The sequence below is a fragment of the Megalobrama amblycephala genome, linkage group LG12 (genome assembly GCF_018812025.1).
Source record: "Megalobrama amblycephala isolate DHTTF-2021 linkage group LG12, ASM1881202v1, whole genome shotgun sequence".
NCBI classification, from domain to species: Eukaryota; Metazoa; Chordata; class Actinopteri; order Cypriniformes; family Xenocyprididae; genus Megalobrama; species Megalobrama amblycephala.
In genome coordinates this window covers 25,406,095-25,429,603 of record NC_063055.1, presented here as the reverse complement: position 1 = coordinate 25,429,603, position 23,509 = coordinate 25,406,095, and the positions used below count along the sequence as shown (strand labels likewise).

Here is a 23,509-nt window from a genome sequence, read left to right as displayed (position 1 = left end):
CCCCTACATCTTCTCCTCAAGGAAAAATCTCCCCAAATAAAAGCAGACACCCTGATTTATCCAAAGTTTATTAAAAGTACAATCTGTAAATGCTGAAACTAGCCAACCCTCAATGGTGATAACCAACTAACAATATCCATCTAACGCCCTAAAGAAAAAATAACACTCCATTCCAAAACACTTGTATGGTGCCTCCAATCAAAATATTACAAACAAAACGGATTCCTGACATTTAAATGGCACTGTTCCTGTAATTACAGACCGCACCGTCCAACACACACACACACACACACACGCACGCACGCACGCACACAAACATTCGCATCATAAGAGTCCCAGCAGGTTACCAAAATGTCTGCTTTATTTATTTTTCAGGACGACTCATTCAAAAGGACTAAAGGGAAAAATTCGCACTAGATTCGGCCTCGCATCCTCCAATTAGGGGGCGGTGTAACAGCGAGTCAACCTTCAACAAAAATATGTAATAATAATATTAATAATAATAGTAATACATTAATCAATACAATGTGGAGTTTAAGTGAGAAAAACCAGTCACTGTGGATACCACCAGCAAAAAACTTTTATGCACCAACAGCAGGGAAGGAAACAGGTCATATTTAAACAAGTTTATCAAAGCTTTGCATTGTCATAAAATGCTCTAAAACTTTAAATTTTTGCGCTTTTTTGCATTTTTTTATTGAAAGATATCAACTTTTTTTTCTTGTTTAAACATAGATTCTTTTTTATCTTGTCTCTTTTTCTCTTTTCTTTGTTGTGACTGCAAGTGACCATGAGAAAGGATGGGTCCTTGGCTGGGAATTTTTGGTGTAAGTGAATGTGTGTGTGTGTGTGTGTGCGCGTGCATATATCCTCTCCAGGCTGTGGTTAGTTCAGGGTCACAGCAGTTGAGCTGGTAATGCTTTTATTTCGTACTGAACAACTGACGCAGTGACAACAGGCGTGTGTGTGTGTGTGTGTGTGTGTGTGTGTGTGTGTATGTTTGTGAGGTATGATTTGAAAGTGTGAGCATGTTGGCTGGAGTATGAGTGTACATAAAAAGGAATGTGTGCCTACAAAATGTTTTAGGAGTGTATAGCCTATGTGTCGTGTCGTGTTGTATAGTGCGTGTGTGTGTGTGTGTGTGTGTGTAAGGCACGGCCAGTCTGTCTCAGTCCCTCAGGTCCACGCTGGATCCAAACAGAGCCACCAGCTGCTCCTCATAATGGGCGATATTCCTCTTCATGATCTCTTTGCAGGGTCCCAGCAAGCGCTCGAAGGCTTGTATATCAATCACTGAAGACAGAAACATCAGTCATGTGACATTGTTGTTGGAGCACTTGGCACACATATTATTTCAATACAAAAATACAAGTCAGATGCCCAAAGAGACACTTACCCAAGCATTTGACGTCCCCTATAGCATAGGCTGAGGCAGCACGTGGTTTATTAGTGACGAGAGCAAGTTCTCCGAAATACTGCCCTCTACTGCAGCGAGCGATCTCGACCTCAGCGTTATCCTGTCTGTCTGCTTTCGTCTGGAAGACACAGAAAAACACAGAAAGAACTATTTAAAAATGAAATGTTGGCATTACTGTGAGGGAATATTCAAATTCAAAGAATGTTTCTACATTGCTACCAAAACTGGTTGGCCAAACAAATAGTCCCACCCCAAACCTAAGCCATTGGTTAAGCAGAAATCAACCTTTGAATGATGTCTCTGTATTTTAAGATGCATTTTATCAAATGAAAATCTGAACTAAACTGAGCACAGTATAATAACAGAATTAAAGATGGAGGAAAAAAGAAAGATAAAGTAACTCACTTTACTCTTCATCATAATCTTCACGTCTCCAGACTCCACAACGTAAAAGCAATCAGCTTTATCACCCTGGTAATAGAGCAGCCCATAATAATGATAATGATTAATGATACAATAGCATCAGTCAGAGTCTTGATCTTCAGTTCTGCTCTATTATTATAGTGCTATAATTACACCGGCTGTGTGTGTGTGTGTGTGTGTGTGTGTGTGTGTGTGTGTGTGTGTGTGTGTGTGTGTGTTGGTATATTAGCTGCTCAAGTGTGTGAGAGCTGAACAGAGGATATCAAGACTCAATGACTCCGCCCACTGACTCACACAAAATGAATGTGACATACAGTATGTGTAGAGGTAAATGTACAGTGGCATTAGATTACCAAATATACGACCAAGTGCAATCTGCAAACAAATGATTACAATATATGGCATCTTTGCAATGACTAACTGGTCCAAAGGTGATTTTTAGCAGATATATGAAGTCAGTTGTCCTTAAGTTCTCATTAAGTAAGTTTTCTTTTGTATAGAACTTTTCACAATACACAGAAATTCATAATGTTAATAAGATTTTATTATAATTTTCATAATGTTCACAACATTTAGCAGTTCAGAGCTGGGCAATGGTTTACATTTGGCGATGATATGAACAATCGTTTAGATGAGATTTGCTATGTAGTATATATATTGCCTTATGTGAGTTTACTGTATGGAGTTACTAAGATACAGGTGTCCTGGCAACAGATGGAGGTTATCACAACAATGAGCATTTGAATACCAGTAAGCGTCAAGACACTTACTTTTGAATAGCATATCTATTGTTTTACATTTAAAACCTAACAAACTTCTTTTAATGAAGTGTTTTGCTTGAAATGTGTAGTTTTTAAAATAAATGCTACTTATTGTAAATAAGTTGTTGTCCAATGTTTACACACCTACGCACTACTTTTTGCAAAGCTCACCTGCATAATGATCCTCTCTCCATCATGAAATGATTTTACACCCAGCACATCAACAATCTTCATCCTCTCAGATATCTATGAAACAGAAAGACGGGCTAAGTATTCATCATTACCATCAATACCAGTCTAAGAACGTAACAATGTTCTTCTCTTACTCTTAAAGTTTTTCTTCAGTGTTCACTTCAGCTGATACTCTTTTACAGAGCCACTAAACAGCATGTTTGGCAGTATAATAAATGTTTTTACAATGATTTTCTCACCTCTAGTGATTTGAGCAGTGGAACAGACTCAATGAAGCATTCATACATCCTTCTCTTCTTTGCATTGTTCTTCACTATGAGTCTACGGAAAGTTGCCCGATCCTGAAATAGACATACCGCTCAGCTGAAAACTCTAGGATCTGGATTTATGCTTCTGTCACACTCATTGTCATTTCATATTTGCTATGAAAGCACTGTTAAAGTGAAGCAGCAGTCATTCAGTGTTTCAACCACAAGGTGGTGATGTTATAGAGCACTTTGTCAACAGGGTATGCTGTCAGTTCCCTTGCTCTCTCACACACACTCACCAGTCCCCAGAGGGCTCCCTCCTCTTTAGCGATGATGGTTGCAGCACGTGGAGTGTTGTACATGAGGGCCAGTTCTCCGAAACTCCCCTTATTATTATACTGACCCACACAGCAGCCCACACCATCCTTCTGTACCACAATATCATACACACCCCTGAAAATACACAAAAACATACATTCAGTTAGTGCTGTGGTGGCAATTGTATTGTTACTACACTTCATTCTGATATTCTGACCTTCAGGAATTGACATTGAAAATGAGGAACATTACTATGGTTCGAGATGATAAACAATGAACAAGAATTAATATAAATTGCTTTTTGAAACTTCTCAGTTCCTTTATCAAGTCACATATTCAGTCTCAACTTGATTAGGAGTGCTATAATTAATCAAAATCACTGATGAAAATAACAAAAATTTAACTTCGCAGTAGTGAAAAGTATAGTTGAAAGAAGGTTATAATAACCATATTTAGAATTACATGGCCAGGTTATCACGTCAAGTGCAGTTTCATGTGGTTGAGATGTGTTTTTACCAGGATGCAGGATATTATACTACTGTAATATATAACATTTACATAATACTACTGTAAAATTTATGTATGCAGGTGTTATAAATTCAAAATAATGCAAATATTGCAATTTTTAAATAAACTCTCCTAAAAGCAAGTGATGTTGCTGTTCCTGTTCACTTCAACGAGTGTGTGTGCATGTGTAATTCACGATGCATACAGTATGTAATGCAAGTACATTATTATAAATGAACAGTAACAAAGTATTCAGTAGCAGTAAATGTATTTGTAGTTTTTTTTTATATTTGCTTATTATTAGAAAAAGGGCAAAAAGTGAAACAGCACACTTTTTACATGAAATTCTTTAAGTAAAAATTTTAAAACTGACAAGGAAAACAACTCATAGATTAATTAAATATCAAAATGTTTAATCAAATTAATCAAAATGTTTGATTTGTTACCCAAAATCATGATATACGTAAAACGTACAAGAATATCATACACACACTGGCAGCACACATAAAACTGTTTATTTAAGTGCCCCTGTTCTGCTATTTTAAAGGTTCCTTATTTTTCAGAGGTCTCCTACAACAGGTTTACATGCATCTAAGGTCAAAAAACATAACATTTCCATAATATACACTGCACATCACCTAATTTCACAAAGAGTCTGAAAACTGTTAGTTTGAAGATTCAGTCCCTCTAAAGCCCAAAGTATACTTTAGCTGTCCACGTTGCACGAAGGTCCACACACACCCCAATTTTTGTGTTCACGCGGATGGTGCGCATACAATAGCACGTGTGCGAATTACTTGAAACCAACTTAAAAAAACAAAGTCCACTAGACTGTCTTTCTGTGCCATCAGCCAAAGGAGTATACCTTGAAAGGCTCACGCGCTCAACTGTGCACAAGACGGAGCAGAACGAGGAAAATGAAATATACCCACCCGGGCCTTAAAGGATTAGTTCACTTTCAAATGAAAATTACCCCAAGCTTTATTCACTCTCAAGCCACCCTAGGTGTATATGACTTTCTTCTATCTGATGAACATAATCTGAGATATATTAATAAACATCCTGATGCATCAAGGCTTTATAATGGCAGCGAGAGATACCAACAAGTATGAGCTGAAGAAAGTGCCTCCATCCACATCCATCCATCCATCATAAACGTACTTCACATGGCTCAGGTGGGGTTAATAAAGGTCTTCTGAAGTGAAGCAATGAGTTTGTGTAAAAAAAAAAAAGTTAAAATATCTAGCTTCTGCCAGACGCTACATCCTACACCTTCCCTATTCAATTTATGAAAAAAGCTTAACTGATGCCAGTTCCGTTTTTTCCGTAAGTTCAATACGGAAGGCGGTCTGGCAAAAGATAGATATTTTACTTCATAACTTCTTAAATATGGATTGTTGTTTACACAAACGCATTGCTTCATTTCAGAAGGCCTTTATTAACCCCCTGGAGCCGTGTGGAGTATGTTTATGATGGATGCACTTTCTTCAGCTCATACTCTTTGATCCCGCTCACTGCCATTATAAAGCTATTAAAAGATGAGTTAGGATATTTATTAAAATAACTCTGATTGTGTTCATCAGAAAGAAGAAAGTCATATACACCTAGGATGGCTTGAGGGTGAGTAAAGCTTGGGGTAATTTTCATTTGAAAGTGAACTAATCCTTGAAATCCTTCGTATCCGAGAGCCTACTCTACTCTGATTGATCAGACGGCCCAGTCTGCCAGTCTGTTGTGCTTACAGCATGTGTCTGAAACAAAACACTTATTACCATATCTGAATTTCAGCTCCGGAGGCTTCTTCAGCACTTGCATACACAGTGATAAGTACAGTAACGATGGCGTCAGTTTTTCTGTACCAATTCCAGCGCGAATCCTCATCCCTTTTATTTGCATGCAAAGTTGATTGGCAGCACTGAAAACAGCATCTTCTCAACATGAACGAAACAAATGCAAATCTGTTCCAGGCCTCAGCTACGACTACAGTGCATGAGCACGGGTCAAAGTAGATGCTGTTTGCAGGTAGCCAATGAAGATCACAGGCTAACATTATGGAAATTTGTTACATCGTTACGTAGGTATGTAACAGGAAGTGAGACTGGAATTGCTGATGACTCGTTTTGGCAGTTCTTTCTTTTAGGAGACAATAACTCTATTACTTTGCAGACCTTTTACATTCAAAAACAGCTATATTACACACTACATATAAGGTAATATTCGAAAACGCACTTTAAAATACATACCTCTCGATTACATAAAAGTTATCCCCATCATCTCCCTGATCAATGACGTGATCTTGTGGCTGAACAAGAACCTCAAACATGGCGTCCAGCACCTGTGAAAACTGCTCCTGTACCAGAGAGAGACAAAGAGTCTGATGAAGAAAAAGTGTTTGTGTGTTCTGGATCATATAGTACATATTTACGCAAAACTGCATATTTTGAAAAAATAGGCACGTTTTTTATGGTTCATAACAGCTAGACAGAGTGCAACAGAATGGAACAAAGTGTGGGGGTCTCCAGACATGTTTCAACTATTTTTTATCTTGACATGTCATCTTAAAAACTCAACAATCATGGTGCAAGATGCTGAACGAAGACAAAAGAGTGATACGCAGTTCTACACCAAAAGATACCCATATGCAAGTGAACATAGACTAACGTTTAAAAAGTAGTGCAGAATGAATACGAGAACCATCTTTTGACAGACATTAAAAAAAAAGGTTAAATATCTATAACTTATTTCATAAAACTATCATGGTCATTTTCTTGAAATTTATGGTTGAAAACAATTTAAGAAAACTTTGTTACAGAAGTTAACGGGTGAATTTAAAGACGAAAAATGAAGCAGGTTTTACCATGTTGACCGTGACTTTTAGCATAAATACTGTCTATGCTAATGCATCTTTTAATTCACTGCCTCACAGTATTAAACCAAAAATATTATATTAATATAAAACTAAAACATACTAATTCAACATCACCAATTGATCTGTCATACGCTGGATGACTAGACAACCAGGATATAACGTTATCATAGTTAATATAATATTATGTAATAACATCAGCATAATATTATTTTCAAATTCTTATCTGCAAGTGTTATAAATTCAAAGTACTGCAAATATTCCTATTTTGCAAGCTTGATTACAAATACTTCATAGAACACATGTTTATGTGTGCACCAAACAGGGAAAAACATATGTTATAAGTAACATATGTTAAATCAATTCCTCCAACAATGAACCGACAGTGGCTGCTTAAGTAAGGCACGTGTGATCAGTCGCCCATGCAAACCAAACCTGACTGACTGGCCTGCGCATATATAATGTGGATGACGTTTGTTTACAGTTTAATAGCCCTCATATCTGTGTGTGTTTGTGTGTGTGTGTGTACCTGATCAAGAGCCTTGAACAGCAGAATGTCCTTGCAGGCCTCCTGTAATCTACAACGCTGCTCGTCTGTTTTTGGATGAACAACTCTCGGCTCAGAGTCTTCCTCATCATCATCAGGGTTAAAGGCCTCCGCACACACTATGAAAATGAATTACTATTTAATTACTTGACAGAAGTCCTCACCAAAGCCACATACAAGTGAATCAAAAACACTTGAAAAGGACTTTTTCAATGCCAAATACCCAAAATGTACCCATTTATACTGTGCAAAAAAAATAAGAAACCAATATTAAGTATTTGGCGGGACAGCCATACGCATTCAATGTACGTCCAAAAAGCATTAACTTCCACAACGTAGTACACAATGTCATGATGTTCTAACACTAGGTCGAATGCATATGGCTGCCATGCTGGAAGATTGTTATTTTACTTTATAAAGTTTTAAATAAGGATATTTGTCTCACACACACATGCATCGATTTGCTTCAGAAGGCCTTTTCCATAACTGCAACCTACCTGTAGTCTCCAGAAGTGCAAGGTGTCAGGATCTCAGAGACTTAGGTTAGGTATAGAAACCTAAAAAGATGGACCAGCACCACATCCTCTTATACCACTGTTTGAAGAATTTATCTTCCAGAATCTGGCAGTAAGGTGTGGGAGTTCATTTTTAGTCCCTCTCTTATCCTGAAATGTCCGTCTTGCAGAGATGGACTAAAAATGATCTTCCAAAACTAACTGCCAGATTCTGGAAGATAAATTCTTTTAACAGTGGTATAAGAGGATGTGGTGCTGGTCCTTCAGGAGTCACTCTCAAGCTGTCTGTCTATAAAGCCTATACAAAAAACAGTCTTCATGTATTTTACAACACTTCAGCTTGTGATTCTTATTAAGTGCGGGTCATTTTTTAGGATTCTTTAGCTAACCTAAGTCTCTGAGATCCTGACACCTTGCACTTCTGGAGACTCCAGGTAGGTTGCAGTTCTGGAAAATGGTGGTGCCGGAGACTAAAGGGTTCCTGATGGTTTCACACTTAATTCTTCACCTTAATTCTTAATTCTTTTGCAGTTAACATGTGTCTTTTCTTCTCCACCTGTTTTTGTCTGACCCTTCTTACCCAATGAGCATTTCACTGTCCAATGGTCATGCTTTAACTTTGCAATATCTAGTACTGCATTAGTATTGCATCCTTCTCATAAGAATTTGATAATTTTTGAATTTTCAGTCTGAGTTCAATCTCTTTTTGGCTCATTTAACTGTAAAAGAAAACCTGCCTAATAATTATGCACACCTGAATATGAGGCGTTTTTCACTTCCAGCCTTCATGAACAATTATATATCACTTATAAATGATTAAATACAAAATTAATAGTAGTTATTAAGATTGATGTGATTTGGAATTGGTAAAATGTGCATGTAAAAAACATTACATTTAAGAATTAAAATTTCAAACAAAGTTATTTTCAGTTATAGTTAATGTTATTTTAAACTGTAATAATATTTGACATGCCTTTCAAAAACAATAAAAAAAAAAAAAATCTTACTGACCCCAAACTTTTGAATGGTAGTGTATCACAGTACTTGATACACTACTTTGTCAGAAAGGAGAAACAACTTACATTTATTTGTTACAAACAAACAAACAAAAAAATTAGTTATCTTAACTATAGGCAAGATGTTTATTTTGTATTGCACACTTTTTTCAAATTTTCCACAGGCCACCTAGAACCCTTTTTTGGCTCCCCAGGTGTCCACGGACCCCAGTTTGAAACCTCTGCTATAGAAGTGTTTAACCAGAATGGACAATGCTTAACTTCACACTTATGAAAAAAGTATTCATCTCAATGCATTAAACGTTTTACCGATAGCATATTGAGATTTTAAAAATCCCACATCAAAGGAATGTACATGCTGAAAGAGGGGATTTTTTTATTTTAACTGGTACACAATTGAAAGGGGCAGAATGAGTGGGCATGCTGGCGACGTAATTACTATAAAACAAACACAAGGGGAAATGACGGAAAGGCAGAGCACTTATCGGACACTCACACACACACTTTAAACCACATGATTAGTGCAATGACGTCAAACAGAACTCACCCGACACTCTCCGGTTAAATCTGCTCGGGGGAGGAGCTGTGGAGAAAAAAGACAGAGAGAGTTAATGACTGTTCAAATTCTCCCATGCCTGCTGAGAGCTGCAGACTCACAGACAATGTTAACGATCAAATTTAGTCTCCAAATCTCACATGTGCCCTTCAGTAACTGTGTGGGCGTGTTAAATATTCGGTAAGGTCAGTCAAAGGCCTGTCCTACAGGCTGTACCAGTTTCAGGAGATTGCAATTATGTGTGTACGATCACAGTTGAGTGCACTAGCACGACTCTCAGGAGCCCTGCAGGTCTGCACACCCTCCTCCTCCTCCTTTCTCATGGCGCTGTTACAATCCATCAGGTCCATTAACTCTTTGGTGTAAAACTAGCAATAATCTTTCTCTCACATACACACTCTCTTGTTAGTGAAGTACCGTCTTAAGATGTTCCGCTCATAACCAATAGCTCTGTAACAAACAGATTTTCACATACCAAAAAGTATCATCATGTTTGAACACATTCTTACAGTAATTAACGTGCAACACAAATGCATCCTCACGTTAAATGCCACCGAATTGTGTGTATTCACACATAAGCATTCAGATTTACACCTCTTTGCAAATTACTTAACACTGTGTGTGTGTGTGTGTGTGTGTGTGTGTGTGTGTGTGTGTGTGTGTGTGTGTGTGTGTGTGTGTGTGTGTGTGTGTGTGTGTGTGTGTGTGTGTGTGTGTGTGTGTGTACAATGCCCAGATAAGGCGGCTTAATACATGGACGTGTTGTAAGAGCACTCAAAGAAATGAGTGCGTGCATGAGCGCGTGAAGTGTTGTGAGATGGGGCGCTTCAACCTCACGTGTAGGGGATATCAAGTGGACAAAGTTGCCATGACAACAAAATACAAGGAAGACCTCCTCATCGCTATAACAACTATTCCCCCCCACAATACACACCCACTCACTCTCTCAGCAACCAGAGAGAGGGGAAAAAAAAAAAGAGAAAGTGTGACACAGGAAAGAAGAAACGAAAAAGAATAATGGGTGAGGGCAATATTTCTATGAATATACAAAGTCGATCCATTAAGAATCATTAAAGGATAATTTACTCTGAAATTCACGTTCTGACATCATTTACTCACCCTCACATCAGTTCCACACACACACTATGGATCAATTTACATAAATTTACATAATCGATTGTTGTATAAAATTGTCAACTTTAACCTCTGGGGGGGTACTAAGTTATTACGTTACTTAACCACTTGAAACAGACCTGAAATTTAAGACGTTATTTACTGAAAATCCTTCCCTCCACCATTGTTCTCACATTTCACTTGCAGTTGCATTTGCAGTACGGCTTCAGAAGAGATGGAATATTTCAGCACACAAGTCACAGTGAAATCTGATACTTGCATGAGTATCATAGTACTTGCATCAGCATCACCATCCACTTTTCTTGTAGGAAAAACAGTGGCTTAGCCATAATGTTTGTTTTAAATGTCCTGTTTTATTATACCCAACCATTCAAAACATTTGAGGTCAGTAATTTTCTGTTTGTTTGAGGTTTTTTTTTAAATGCATTTATTCTTTTATTCAGCAAGGATGAATTATACTGATCAAAGTTGATAGTAAAGACATTTATAAATGATTTCTATTTTAAATAAATGCTGTTCTTTTTCAGCAACTATCTATTAATCAAAAAATCCTGAAAAATGTATCCCAATTTCCACAAAAATATTAAGGAGCACAATCAATTTCAATGTTGATAAGAAATGTTTGTTGAGCAGCAAATCAGCATATTAGAATGATTTATGTTAGAAGGATCATGTGATACTGAAGACTGGAGTAATGATGCTGAAAATTCAGCTTTGCCATCACAGGAATAAATTACATTTTTCAATATAATTTAAAATAATAATAATATAAAATATAATATATAGAATAATATTAATACATTGTAATAATGTTTCACAATACTACAGTTTTTGATCAAATAAACGCAGCATTGGCGTGCATAACTGACTTCCTTCAAAAACATTTAAATCTTACCGACCCCAAACTTTAGTCTATATTATACGGATATCATCTAGATATAGGGAATATAAATATTTTATTTTCTGTGATTTACTTTTTTTTTTTTAAGTTTTTGTTTAACACATTTTCAATCTGACTGCTTAGAAACATCAGCAAGCCATATGATTTGAGGTATTACATCCAAAGTATAAACCTGCCAGAGTTTAATATTTTAGGATTAGGAGATTGTTCAAACCACTAAGCTTAAGGATAAGCAATAGTACAAAACAACATTAACCCGAGAATTACAAAACTTAAGGGTTGTCCTGTCTGTCTTCTTATCTCCCTTCATGTCATTCTAGATATCCTCATGCACACACAGTCTTATCTCTCTCTCTCATTGCTGGCAAATATTAGCCAGAGGGGGAGAGAGAGACTAGTAATTTTAAAAGTAAACAGAATATGTGTGTGTAAGCTCTGTGATGGTACAGTTAAAATCACTTATCATGTGAGAGTCAGCAACTAAACTGCAAAAAGTTCTGTGCTTTCGCTCACACACAACATGCATAAACAACCATACCAAAACATGATAATAAATAAACACATAAACATCATCTAAATCAATGCAATTTATATGTGGGATGGAAAAGCTGAATTTTCAGCATCATTACTCCAGTCTTCAGTGTTAAATGATCCTTCATATATGCTGATTTGGTGCTCAAGTAACATTTCTTACAATAATATTAATAGAATTTATTTATTTTTTTTATATATAAAAAAAAAAAAATCATACACTTTGGAACAGTAGTGTACATGACATTAACATTTATTTTTTACATTATAATTATATATATATATATATATATATATATATATATATATATATACATATATATATATATATATATATATATATATATATATATATATATATATATATATATATATATATATATATATATACACACACACACACACACACACACACACACACACACATACAGAGGTCGCGTTAACCGAAAATTATCGGAATTTTTTTAACATTGACGGAAAAATCTGAAGGCCGTCCGTCACGTTGACAGATTACACTGAGGGTGATCTATTGTAAATTGTAACTGTTATTCACACCCCTGTTCAGCTGGTGGCGAGTGCGCTCCAACGTAGCAGCAGAGCACTGGATCCAGAACAAAAATGAAACTGGCACGAATCTTTTGCTATGAGTTTGATAACGCACAGGCGAGTATCCAGAAGCTACAACTCTCTATCACGCCACATTAAAGAGCGCCAAAACGGTATTTATTGCTTGAATTTCTTAATGAAATGGACAGAATTTTAAATCTGAGACTTTGTTCCATATCAAAAGCAATACAAAGCTTTCAGCCTATTGCGATTTATTGGGTGGGAGGCGCACTATGCACTGTTTATTCGTCAACTGAAAAAGGCATATAGCCTGGGATTTACGAATCAATACTGGTCTTATGAATGTGACCAAAACAGCAAGGAGACATTTTAATTGTTTATTAATAAAGTAATGTTTTCTGAATCAGTGTCGGCGGCAAAGATGAAGTTGACATTGACTCTCCTCATCTCCTCATGGACGCGCTTAGAGAGAGAATGCACAATTCATTTGGTTTATTCTACATAAACAGAGTAGCCTATTTCTTTTCATTTTGAATTATTTCGTTTTCGTTAAAGTAGATATTTCATGCTTTCTATAGAGATATTTCTCATGTCTCTGAGGCAAGCAGCCTATACGCTGAGTTTCGGTTCATTCATGCAAGACGCGTTCCAGTTCACGCGCCAGTGATCGCGCCCGCGCCTCCATATCATGATTATATTTTCTACTATATTTGCTTCTTATTTATTACATCCAGGCAATTGGTTGATGAAACATTGATTAAAATTAAGATACAATTTTTACAAAACGAAATTCACTTTAAAGAAAGGCTTTCTACAAAATAAAACTTTATGAAGTGGTCAAAATCATGTCTGACACACTCCATGTCTCCCGACATGCGCATCTTATGATGCATCTTACTCATGCTCTTCACTTCTCATAATCAAATAGATGAATGAATTTAAAACATAACATTGGACTATTTAAACATAAATATGAAACCACGTTTTCTTTAATAGCTACCAACACGTACAGAGAAATTTCACGTTTGAATTACCCGTCATTTTAATTTCTTATTTTAATTATAATAAAACATTTAATTGCTTTTATTTTTGTTCAAATGTGAGCAAAAATAAAAGCAATTAAATGTGTTATTATAATTAAAAGATGAAAATTAAAATGACGGGTAATAATAGATTATGACGGATTTTTTACGACCCTGTCAGTCAAAACGACGGACAAAGTTACAGTCTAACACAACCTCTGATATAGGCCTATATATATATATATATATATATATATATATATATATATATATATATATTTTCATTTACACTTGGCCACATAAATGTGTCTCTGCAAAACAAATTTAAATCTGATCTTCAATTCCTACAATGCTATATGCAAATTTAACGGAGTTCAAGTCAACGAGAAGCAGATATAAGCTGAAACAGATATCAGCTGCAATTTTTCTATCATCAGCTAATTTCAAGATCAAAGTCCACAATAGGAGAGAAAGCGGCATAGCACTCGTAAGATAATTTAGTCTCTCTACTTTGAATGAAGATGACTGTTGAGCTTCAGGATGCGACACCGTACTTTGCTTCATTTTCGGCAGTTTGTGCATCAGCTTGCTGAAGACATACTTTCTCAGCTGCTCATTTGCGACCAGATGTAAACAGACCCTACACGTTTGCAAAAGTACAAGGAAGACTACACTATGCAACACTACCATAACACAATGAATAAAACACCTCTCTCACACACAGAGAAAACTGCTCGGCTGATTAATAAAATCTCAAACAGCTGTACAACTCGTAAACAAGAGGAAAACACTCTCTCCCCCCTTTCAGCTGTAACCAATCAATCTTGGTGTCTTTTCCTTCACTCTCTACAAACTTTGTCTATCTTTCTGCAGCACTCCATTTCTCCCTCTCTCTCTCTCTTTAGCCCTTATAAGGTAGTGTGGATCTGTCTAGAACTGTGCAATGTGGGTTTAACTCCTTACTGACGGCCAGAAGATTAGGAGAGAGCATGAATGGCAACTACAGTACCAGGGATCAACAGAAGCAGATATTTACTCAAAATACACCCATTTATTCACTTTCTATAAACATTACAAAAGCATATTTAAGGATTTAGTGCCAATAAAAATATCTGCAAGTGTGTTTTTGTGCATAACATGAACATTAGAGGCAAGGTCAGCTCTGCCTCTGATTAGCCAAGGCCATCAGTCTGCTTAATCTGCACCCTGACTGGACAAGGGCACTGTCTGTTCTTTTAACCCACCTCTGATTGGCTGATACTGTATTATGTGGTGCTAGCTGAAGGTCAAGGCATGTCCAATCAAAACGTACACCTCGCAATTGGAGTCCTCCCATTGGTTGCACTCCTGTCCCAATGACCTCCTCTCCTTGAGCCACCACCACTAATCAGACTGACCTGCAAACATCTTATAAAGGCTGAGGGGTAAACTTGTGTGTTCGTGTGCGTGTTGCTGTCAACTAACATGCAAAAAAGGGGATCAGAACAATGTTTCCCACTCTGGGCATGAGAGAGGAAATAATTGGAGACTAAAATAGTGTAGGCAACATCGTAGATAATGTTCAGGGTTTCCACATCCTGTCTAACCTTTAGCCTTACCCACAATGTCTTGAGAAGGAACAGCTCCGTTGCACTGTTGGACAGATTATGGTTTATGCATTGTGTAATACAGCGATCTGAACTCTTAAACCTAAATAACTTCATCTTAACTTATTTTCTGCCAGTGCAGGACTCAAAAATGCAGAAACAATGTGATAATAAGCTGAAGTCTATGACCAGCAGCTGAGATAACACTTCATAAGCTCTTATGACCACACTATAATGCTGCTTCTGAAATCAATGACCAGGGTGGGAAGAACAAACAGGGCCAGGGTAGATAGTCACCCTCTTGGTGATAGATAGAAGGAAGTACTAAAGTCCAGATTGTTATCGGAAACCTCAAACATGAAGAATAAAACATAATAGACACACCCAGGCATACAAAACACACAAACAATACACACACAGACAGGAAAAAACAATACCGAAGCATTTTCCCTGATAGACAGCCAGTAGCTGGTGCGCATGTATTCTTAAAGGGTTAGTTCACAAAAAAAAAAAAAAATTGTGTCATTACTCACCCTAACTCACCCCCAGACAAGTATAAAAGACATCGCTAAAAAAGTCCACATGCTTCAACCTTAATGTTATGAAGCGACGAGAATACTTTTCGTGTGCAAACACAAAACAAAAATAACTTTCAACAATTTCTTCTTTTCCGTGTCATTCTCCTACGCTGTTCCGAAGATGAACAAAGGTCTTATGCCAAGTTTATACTACAGGACTTTAAGCGTCGGCAGATCGCTGTGCTGTTCAGAATACATGACTTGCTGTGGAGTCTTTAAGTAGTTGTGGTGTTCACACTATGCGTCACTACGTAAATGATCCGCAACAGGGGGTTACACACTACACGAGCTGACGACAACAACTTTATTTGAAAATGTCATTAATTACTCACCCTCATGTCATTCCAAACCTGTAAGACATTCGTTCATCTTAGGTAAACAAAATATTTGCAAGTGAGTGTTTTGTCATTTAAACACCTACATCATGATCTTGATCTTAATCTATAAACGCGAGATGGGCGCCGCCTTGTTTTTTTGTGCTTTAGTTCAGAGAGTCCTGTCAGTTGGAATTATAGGCTACAACACATGAATTTATCCATTTGTACCAAAATACATGTGGCCAGTGAACTGGGAGAAGAATAGAGTGAGCTTTATAGTTACTTACACAATGTGTATCTGATATGAATAAACGTCGGGCAAATTATAGGCCAATGTTATTGCTGCTTCCATAGACATAAGTGTCAGTGTGTATTTCATTGGCTGTTTCATCACGACACATGACACCACAGGATATCGAGTCGGCCGACAGCTCCAGATATTTAGCATGCTAGATATTTGTCTGGTGTCAGAGAGGTGTCGGCGACACGTCAGCGAGCCTCTTTGATGCGTTGCTGAGTAGTTCACACATAAAGATTGGCGAGCGCCAATCACCCGCTGATTTTCCCCCGATCACAGCCCGACCCGTTGGCGAGCTTGTTTAACTTGCAAATCGGTCTTAAAATCCTGTAGTGTAAACTTGGCATTACAGGTGTGGAATGACATGAGGGTGAGTAATTAATGACAGAATTTTCATTTTTGGGTGAACTAACCCTTTAATACCAGTCAGGTCCTGAAGTAAAGTCAAAAACTCAATAAAGGTCCAGCAGAAAAGCATTCAATATTTTTTAAAAACATTTTCAAAGTGGAAACAATGAAAAATGCAGTGAATTTTAGATATTTTTTGTTTCCTGCAACTGAAAACAATATATAGAGCAATCTTTTTCTTTCTTAAAAGGAAAAAAAAAGATTTATGTTACTTTTATGGTAGCCATTTTAACACAAATTATTCAGGACCTTTATTACTAGTTAATTCTTGACAAAACTGCAAAAACATGGTTTTGGCTCAGTAAAGACCATGAGGACCTTCTCAGATAAACCACATCATGGTTGTGACAACACGCTAACTGCCTGAAAAAGCTACAGTTCCCCTTTTCAAGTTTTAGTTTCATATGTCTATAATGTGAAAAAGATTTTACACTCACTATGGAGTTTCAGATTATGCAAAAACAAAACTACAACTTGTGTCCTATCAAATCACACCAACAACAGGCAACCCAGCAGTGAGAAGCAGCACAAACAGGTTCTTTGACACGCTGTTAGGGTATTTGCAGGCTGTTGTGCAAGTAGAGACTCTGAGTCCTTAAAACAGCAGACTGCTCTGTTCCTCTCTGATTATCCCGCTTAAAACAAAGAGTACACTCTCATCCAGACAGATGACCTAAAACAAAAAAGCTACACACTTGCACTTAGATGCACACTTCTTTTACACTTCAATTCATTTCACTTTAATTCATAGTACATTTTTTATTAGTAACTAGGGTGCTTTAGTCATTTTAGTTTTCTGCCTGTCAATAATTTTGTTTTTCTGCCTGTCAATAATTTTGTGCATTTGGGGTAGGGGTTTTGTAGAGAGGTCATGTGGTTAAAGAGATGGTTGTGTTCTAAGTCTGGCGGAAGTTAGCAAAACAATTGTGATCATGTATCAAAATTCTCACAGAAACCAACAATACGCGATAGAGTATGCAAGTCTAAGTGCAGTCAAATCCATCCAAATTTCTGCATGATACATTGCCTGTTCTGCAGTAATGTGCAGATGTTTTCTTGACAGCATGACGCAAAGTAAGAAAGTGGGATGGTCTTATCTATGGTTCAATGGTTCAACCGTGCCCCAGCATGCTATGGATTCCTCAGCTCACTAAAGCTCCGCTGTAGAACAACACATTACAGGGTCTGAATTTCTGTGCAGGGTTGTGGGTATTGTACATAATTTTACTCATTGCTGCAGGTTACGCGAGCACAACAAAAGCTCGCACACACTGATCTATTTAAGTGGTGCATACATAAAGCGGCCTCTCAAACAACTCACAGGTACCAAATTGAGTTATTTTTCATGACTAATTGTGCTTAAAGGTCAAATACACACAAACTTGTGTCAAACCACCCATTGTGGTGAGTATTCAGGCAAACATAGTCAGTTTTGGAATGTAAATAGTTGAGAAAGAAAACGTACATTGTAACAGTATATTGGATCCGTGGCACAAGCTCTTAAAGTGACAGCAGCCTAATATTCCTGCGGCAGTCTGTCATATTAATCAAAGAAGAAAATACAAGAAAAGAGAAAATCACTCACTGCTCTTGACTGAATAACTTTTTTAACTTTAATTGTAAGCATTAATCTGTATTTAATTTTTACAATGAAGACTATCCAGTGTTATTTTTCCATTTGATTACTTTATTTGAAAGGTATTAGTTCACCCAAAAATGAAAATTCTGTCATTAATTACTCACCCCTGTCATTCCAAACCCGTAAGACATTTGTTAATAATCTGAGGTCTTTCTGTCCCTCCAATGACAGCAGTGTTTCCCATACATTGCATTATTGGTGGCAGTCCACCACAATATCAACAATCAGTGCATTTACACCCTCATAATGCGATTATAATGGGATTTTGGCAATATTGTGATTAAACTTTACCTCATGTAAATGCAATACTTTGATTAAAGTAATGCAACTACGCTCATAATCCTAGTAAGCATAATCGCATTAAACTAGGTGGTGTACACCGATTTTAATAGCAATAAACAGGAATGTAAAAACCTTAAAGGGTTAGTTCACCCAAAAATGAAAATTATGTCATTTATTACTCACCCTCATGTCGTTCAACACCCCTAAGACCTTCGTTCATCTTCGGAAAACAAATTAAGATATTTTTGATGAAATCCGATGGCTCAGTGAGGCCTCTATTGAAAGCACTGAACCTCTCAAGATCCATAAAGATACTAAAAACATATTTAAAACAGTTCATGAGAGTACAGCGGTTCTACCTTATTATTATAAAGCGTCGAGAATACTTTTTGTGCGCCAAAAAAACAAAATACGACTTTTCAACTCTATCTAGTGATGGCTGATTTCAAAGCACTGCTTCATGAAGATTCAGAGCTTTACGAATCGAATCAGTGGTTTGGAGCGCCAAAGTCACGTGATTTCAGCAGTTTAGCTGTTTGATAGGAGATCCGAATCACTAATTCGAAACAAAATATTCGTAAAGCTTTGAAGCAGTGTTTTGAAATCGGCCATCATGAGATATTGTTGAAAAGTCATTATTTTGGGTTTTTTTTGGCACACAAAAAGTATTCTCGTCGCTTTATAATAATTAGGTAGAACCACTGAACTCACATGAACGGTTTTAAATATGTTTTTAGTACCTTTATGGATCTTGAGAGGTTCAGTGGCTTTGCCACTAAATGACATTATTTTCATTTTTGGGTGAACTAACCCTTTAATCACATTATTACCGCTCTGACCAAAGTGCGCATGTGCTCGGATGTACACGGATACCATGTATTGTTCACACAACTTCATGAATGAACTCCGTGACATTATTCTGAAGTTCTCTTATCTCCAAATCGCTAAACTCTGTCAATACAACTCGCTGCGCAGTCTCTGCTCCATATCTTCATCCAGACAGTGCGAAGAATGCAACGCAGTGTAGGCAAACCCAGCATTGCGATGTTCATCACAGCGCCGAATAATATCCAGTACGTCCATACAAATGTATTTTGAATTTGATGTGAGCAGATTAATACAATGGCCGGTAACATGCACACTGTATGCCTATATAAGTGTGGTATAACCATACTTATTAGTGAATATTCAGAGTAATGAAAATTGCATGTAAACTGGAGTGAAGAGTCCTGCATGTGTCATGTAAACAGACCCTACTCTGATTATGAGAAATAATTGCATTATTGGTGCACATGTAAACACGTAAACACAAATAGATTTCAGTGCTTCACATTCATTAACTAGACTGTGGCGGCCCAAAAAAAAAAAAAAGTCTTTAATGCCGTGTTTTGCACCATTGCTGTCAAACAAACTAAAATTAAAGTCCGATAAGGCTTTGTGTCCTTATCAAATCGCAAAAGACTGTCTGTTTGCGCAACGCAAAGAGAGCTTGATTGCACTTTCCATCAAAATATGTGAGATGTTTATCTATTTTAAGTATAGAAACTGTCATAGGAATAATATAACTATTTTTATTATTATTATTATTATTAATTATGATGTGTAATGTAGACTGAGACACTATATCACAACTAAAAGAGGGTTGAGTCCCCTTTAAAGTTCAGGTAACAAGCAAAGACTCTTTTCTTTGTTCAATTTGCACACTGAATATGGGTTGGAGCCCTAAATTTTACAAAATTTTCTTACGAGGGGGCATGCCCCCGGACCCCCCGGGAGGGAAGAAGGTCCATCAACCACAGTTACACAAAAATCCTGTGGGAAGCACTGGACAGTCTATGCAGCTACCACTTTCAAGCCCCAGAAAGGTAGTAAAGAAATCATTAAAGTAATTCGTGTGACTTCAATTTTATGAAGCGATGCAAGTGTTTTCTTTGCGCAAAAAACATAATTTACCACTTTATTTACAAAATATTAATCTCCAATGCAACAACATCTGCTCTCGCGTTAACAACATGTATGCGTTGTGGGGCTCTCATGAACGTGCGTTGGAAATTCATTTTCAAGGTATCATATCAAAGTTAGAAATTCCAGAATCGTGACAACACTAATAATAACAACTTTCTTGGTAACTACAGCACTTGCATTTGAAAAGCCACTCAGTTTTGCTTCATTTCTCAACCTTTCAAATCTGACAGCTCCTCAGCTTTCCACAGAAGTTTGGGATATGAGACTGGCAGCGCACTTCAGGATCTTGGTGGATGCAGTGGGTCATTCGTCATTCTAAACTATTAAACGCATTTAACATGCGACTTGTCTTTAAAATGTCATCTAAATGCTATAGTCCAACCGAATCCTTCGACACAATCTATTAGATAGAGACTACAGCCCAATTGCAGCCAGATTATAACTGCGCATGTAAAAGTACTTACTGGTACAATAAGTAGGCATACTATCATTTGACGTACTTCTTTTTGCATTCTATATAGCAGCAAAGTATGCACATTAGGACGTGGGAAGAGAATAATATATCTGCTCAAATACAAACCACTGAAAGTACACAAACCTTCACACTCACTGATCTGAGATCAGAATTAACACAGATATAGGTATGGACTTCCCCATTCTGTTTTGTAAGAGGCTATGAAAACAATTACAGAATTAAATATTAAACAATCAGCGTAAACAGGGCATAATCCACTCAGACACAGGTAGGCATTGCATATTAAGCAGATTGATGAAATATGATTAAGCAATTTGGAAAGGTGCAATAATCCCTGTATCCATTTCCACACCTCTTCCTCACTGTTCTCAATGGTCAGACTTCTCTCAATGACTTCTTTTCAAGAATGTCTGCCAGTGAAATCTGCTTGGTTTCCACTAGGAAAGTGCAGCTGCTCGCTCTGCACTACATGAAAGGAAAGAGGGGCTGCTTTGATGTGCGCGAGCACACCTCTCTCCATTATGAAAAATCCCTGTTAGTATTCTCAATGGCCAGCCCGCATCCATTCATACAAGCAATTCATACAGCACGAATGGGCTAACATCGCTAGACCGATCACACACCACAGCCGTCTCTCTATTCAAGAACAGAAATGCATAAATATTAATGCAAATCTATTAGGCGTGCATACTATCCCATATTAATTTTGCATGCATTCTGGGGATGCCTTGTGCAGGCCACTTGTCACTCTGTCAATCAAAGCGCTTGGATGAGAGCTCGAGCGAGTGCCATGGAAACAGCCTAGATAAGGCTGTTCCTCACGTTACCCATCACAAGGGAAATCTGACACCCTCGTTAGCCGTGCAAACACGCTTACACTAAAACAAACTCAAGCAGCAATATCTTCATCATATTTACAGGTGGAGTAATAAACGCATTTAATAAAGAGGCACTCACGCTCAAAATCTGAGTCATCGTCCTCGTCATCTTCGTCGCCGTTCGACTCTGTCTGCATCGGTTCGCCATCAAACATCACTCCCTTCCCCCCGGTTTTGGTGGCGGCGGCCGCCCCGGACCCGTCCTGGTTCCTGGTGTCCCGCAGGCGGGTGAAATACTGCACGGCAAACTCCACCAGGTCCGGCGGCCTCTGGCGCAGCACCTCCACGGTGTAGCCTTGAAGCAGCTCCGTCAGACCGACTGGAATCTCAATACTCATGTCTAAACAGTAGTAGGAGGTTTGTGCAGATATGTGACCCTGTTCTAAATGGCTCCTGAACTATGGTACAAAAATATAAATCAAGTCTTTCCCGTATCAGTACATGCAGCGGGTTGCAGCGCAAGAAGCTCGTGAGGGACTTAGTTAAATTTGGTAGCAAAGGTCAGCTGAAACCAGCGCAACACATAAGATTCTTCGGTTTTTGTTTCCCAAGGTGGGAATTAATCAGGCGGAGTAGTAGAAAGTAAAGGCTGATAGCTCCGTTTCCTCCTGCTTTTAATCAATGGATCTCTTGGCAAGGATACTGTACTGTGCGTTGAACCAGTAACTATAAATTAAAATCGCTTCGCTATTGTTTCGTATGGTACAAAATAAGCGATGAATAGGAGTCAAAAGTGCAGTTAATAAGATTACAAGCTGATTAAACCCAGGCTGGGAGTTAGCGATGCAGCTATCTGAGTTAGCAGAAGAGGCCTTGCCTTTGCACAAAGCGTGATTAGTTTGTATTTTTTATGTTTTGTTGTCTAATACCTTAATAACGGATGTGCACGAGAGAATAAGCCAATCGCGTGCGAGAATAAACTTAATATATGTAAATTCAGAGAGCTGTTGATATGTTGTATGACAGCTCCGTCTGTCTGTATCACCAGCGCACAGATCCGCGTCTCTCTTGTCCGTTTTTTTCTCTTAGGATCCGCTGTTTTTGGTTGTTGCAAACACGGCAGGTGTTTTAGAGGAGTGTGGGTAACTGGCTCTACCGGGGAGGTAGCTGTGTCGTCGTCGGGGACTCGACAAGGAGGGAGGCCGCGCCGGGGTGAGTGTGCAGGCGGCCCGGCGCTGACAGGGACACCGGGTGAACCGGACAGGAGGGAGACAAATCAGGCCTTCGGAAATCGGAAAAGTGTCAGCTGTCACCAGAAAGCACGAAACGGCGCCCACGGAGACGACGACACCGGCACTCGCGCGCCTCCAAGTACGAAACTGCTATGATATCCTCGGTAAACTCCAATCTCTGAGAGCTGCGGATATTCGCGTCGCCTGTCGTTGTCAGAGCCGCGGTCCGGAATGGATATGTTTCTGGACGTCGAACAAAACTAATTTCGCCATGAATGAGCTGAAATATTCTCGTTTTTTCCTGTAAGAACAGACCGTTGGTGCCTCCTGACAAGGCGCACACTCTCTCCTTCTCCACCGCGAGCCGCTGAGCCTCGGGGGCGCGGTCAC

General features: G+C 38.1%; 1 protein-coding gene across 1 annotated transcript; it reads right to left on the bottom strand.

Moving 5' to 3' along the window:
• Positions 1–52: 52 nt before the first annotated feature.
• On the bottom strand, positions 53–23,509 carry prkar2aa (protein kinase, cAMP-dependent, regulatory, type II, alpha A). Its single transcript, XM_048209997.1, has 10 exons — positions 22,027–23,509; positions 9,358–9,393; positions 7,262–7,398; positions 6,110–6,216; positions 3,341–3,494; positions 3,033–3,134; positions 2,773–2,847; positions 1,823–1,888; positions 1,397–1,535; positions 53–1,293 (listed from the first exon to the last, which is right to left on the bottom strand). The coding sequence occupies exons 1-10, from the start codon at positions 22,283–22,285 to the stop codon at positions 1,169–1,171; spliced, it is 1,200 nt and encodes a 399-aa protein (XP_048065954.1). The 5' UTR covers positions 22,286–23,509; the 3' UTR covers positions 53–1,168.

Bases quoted from the DNA above. Each gene is read 5' to 3' on its own strand.
- prkar2aa (XM_048209997.1), bottom strand. From the start codon at position 22,285: ATGAGTATTGAGATTCCAGTCGGTCTGACGGAGCTGCTTCAAGGCTAC. The intron at 7,399-9,357 runs GTGAGTTCTGTT...TCATTTTCATAG, and splicing joins ATTTAACCGGAGAGTGTCGG to TGTGTGCGGAGGCCTTTAAC. The intron at 1,889-2,772 runs GTGAGCTTTGCA...CTCTATTACCAG, and splicing joins GAGAGAGGATCATTATGCAG to GGTGATAAAGCTGATTGCTT.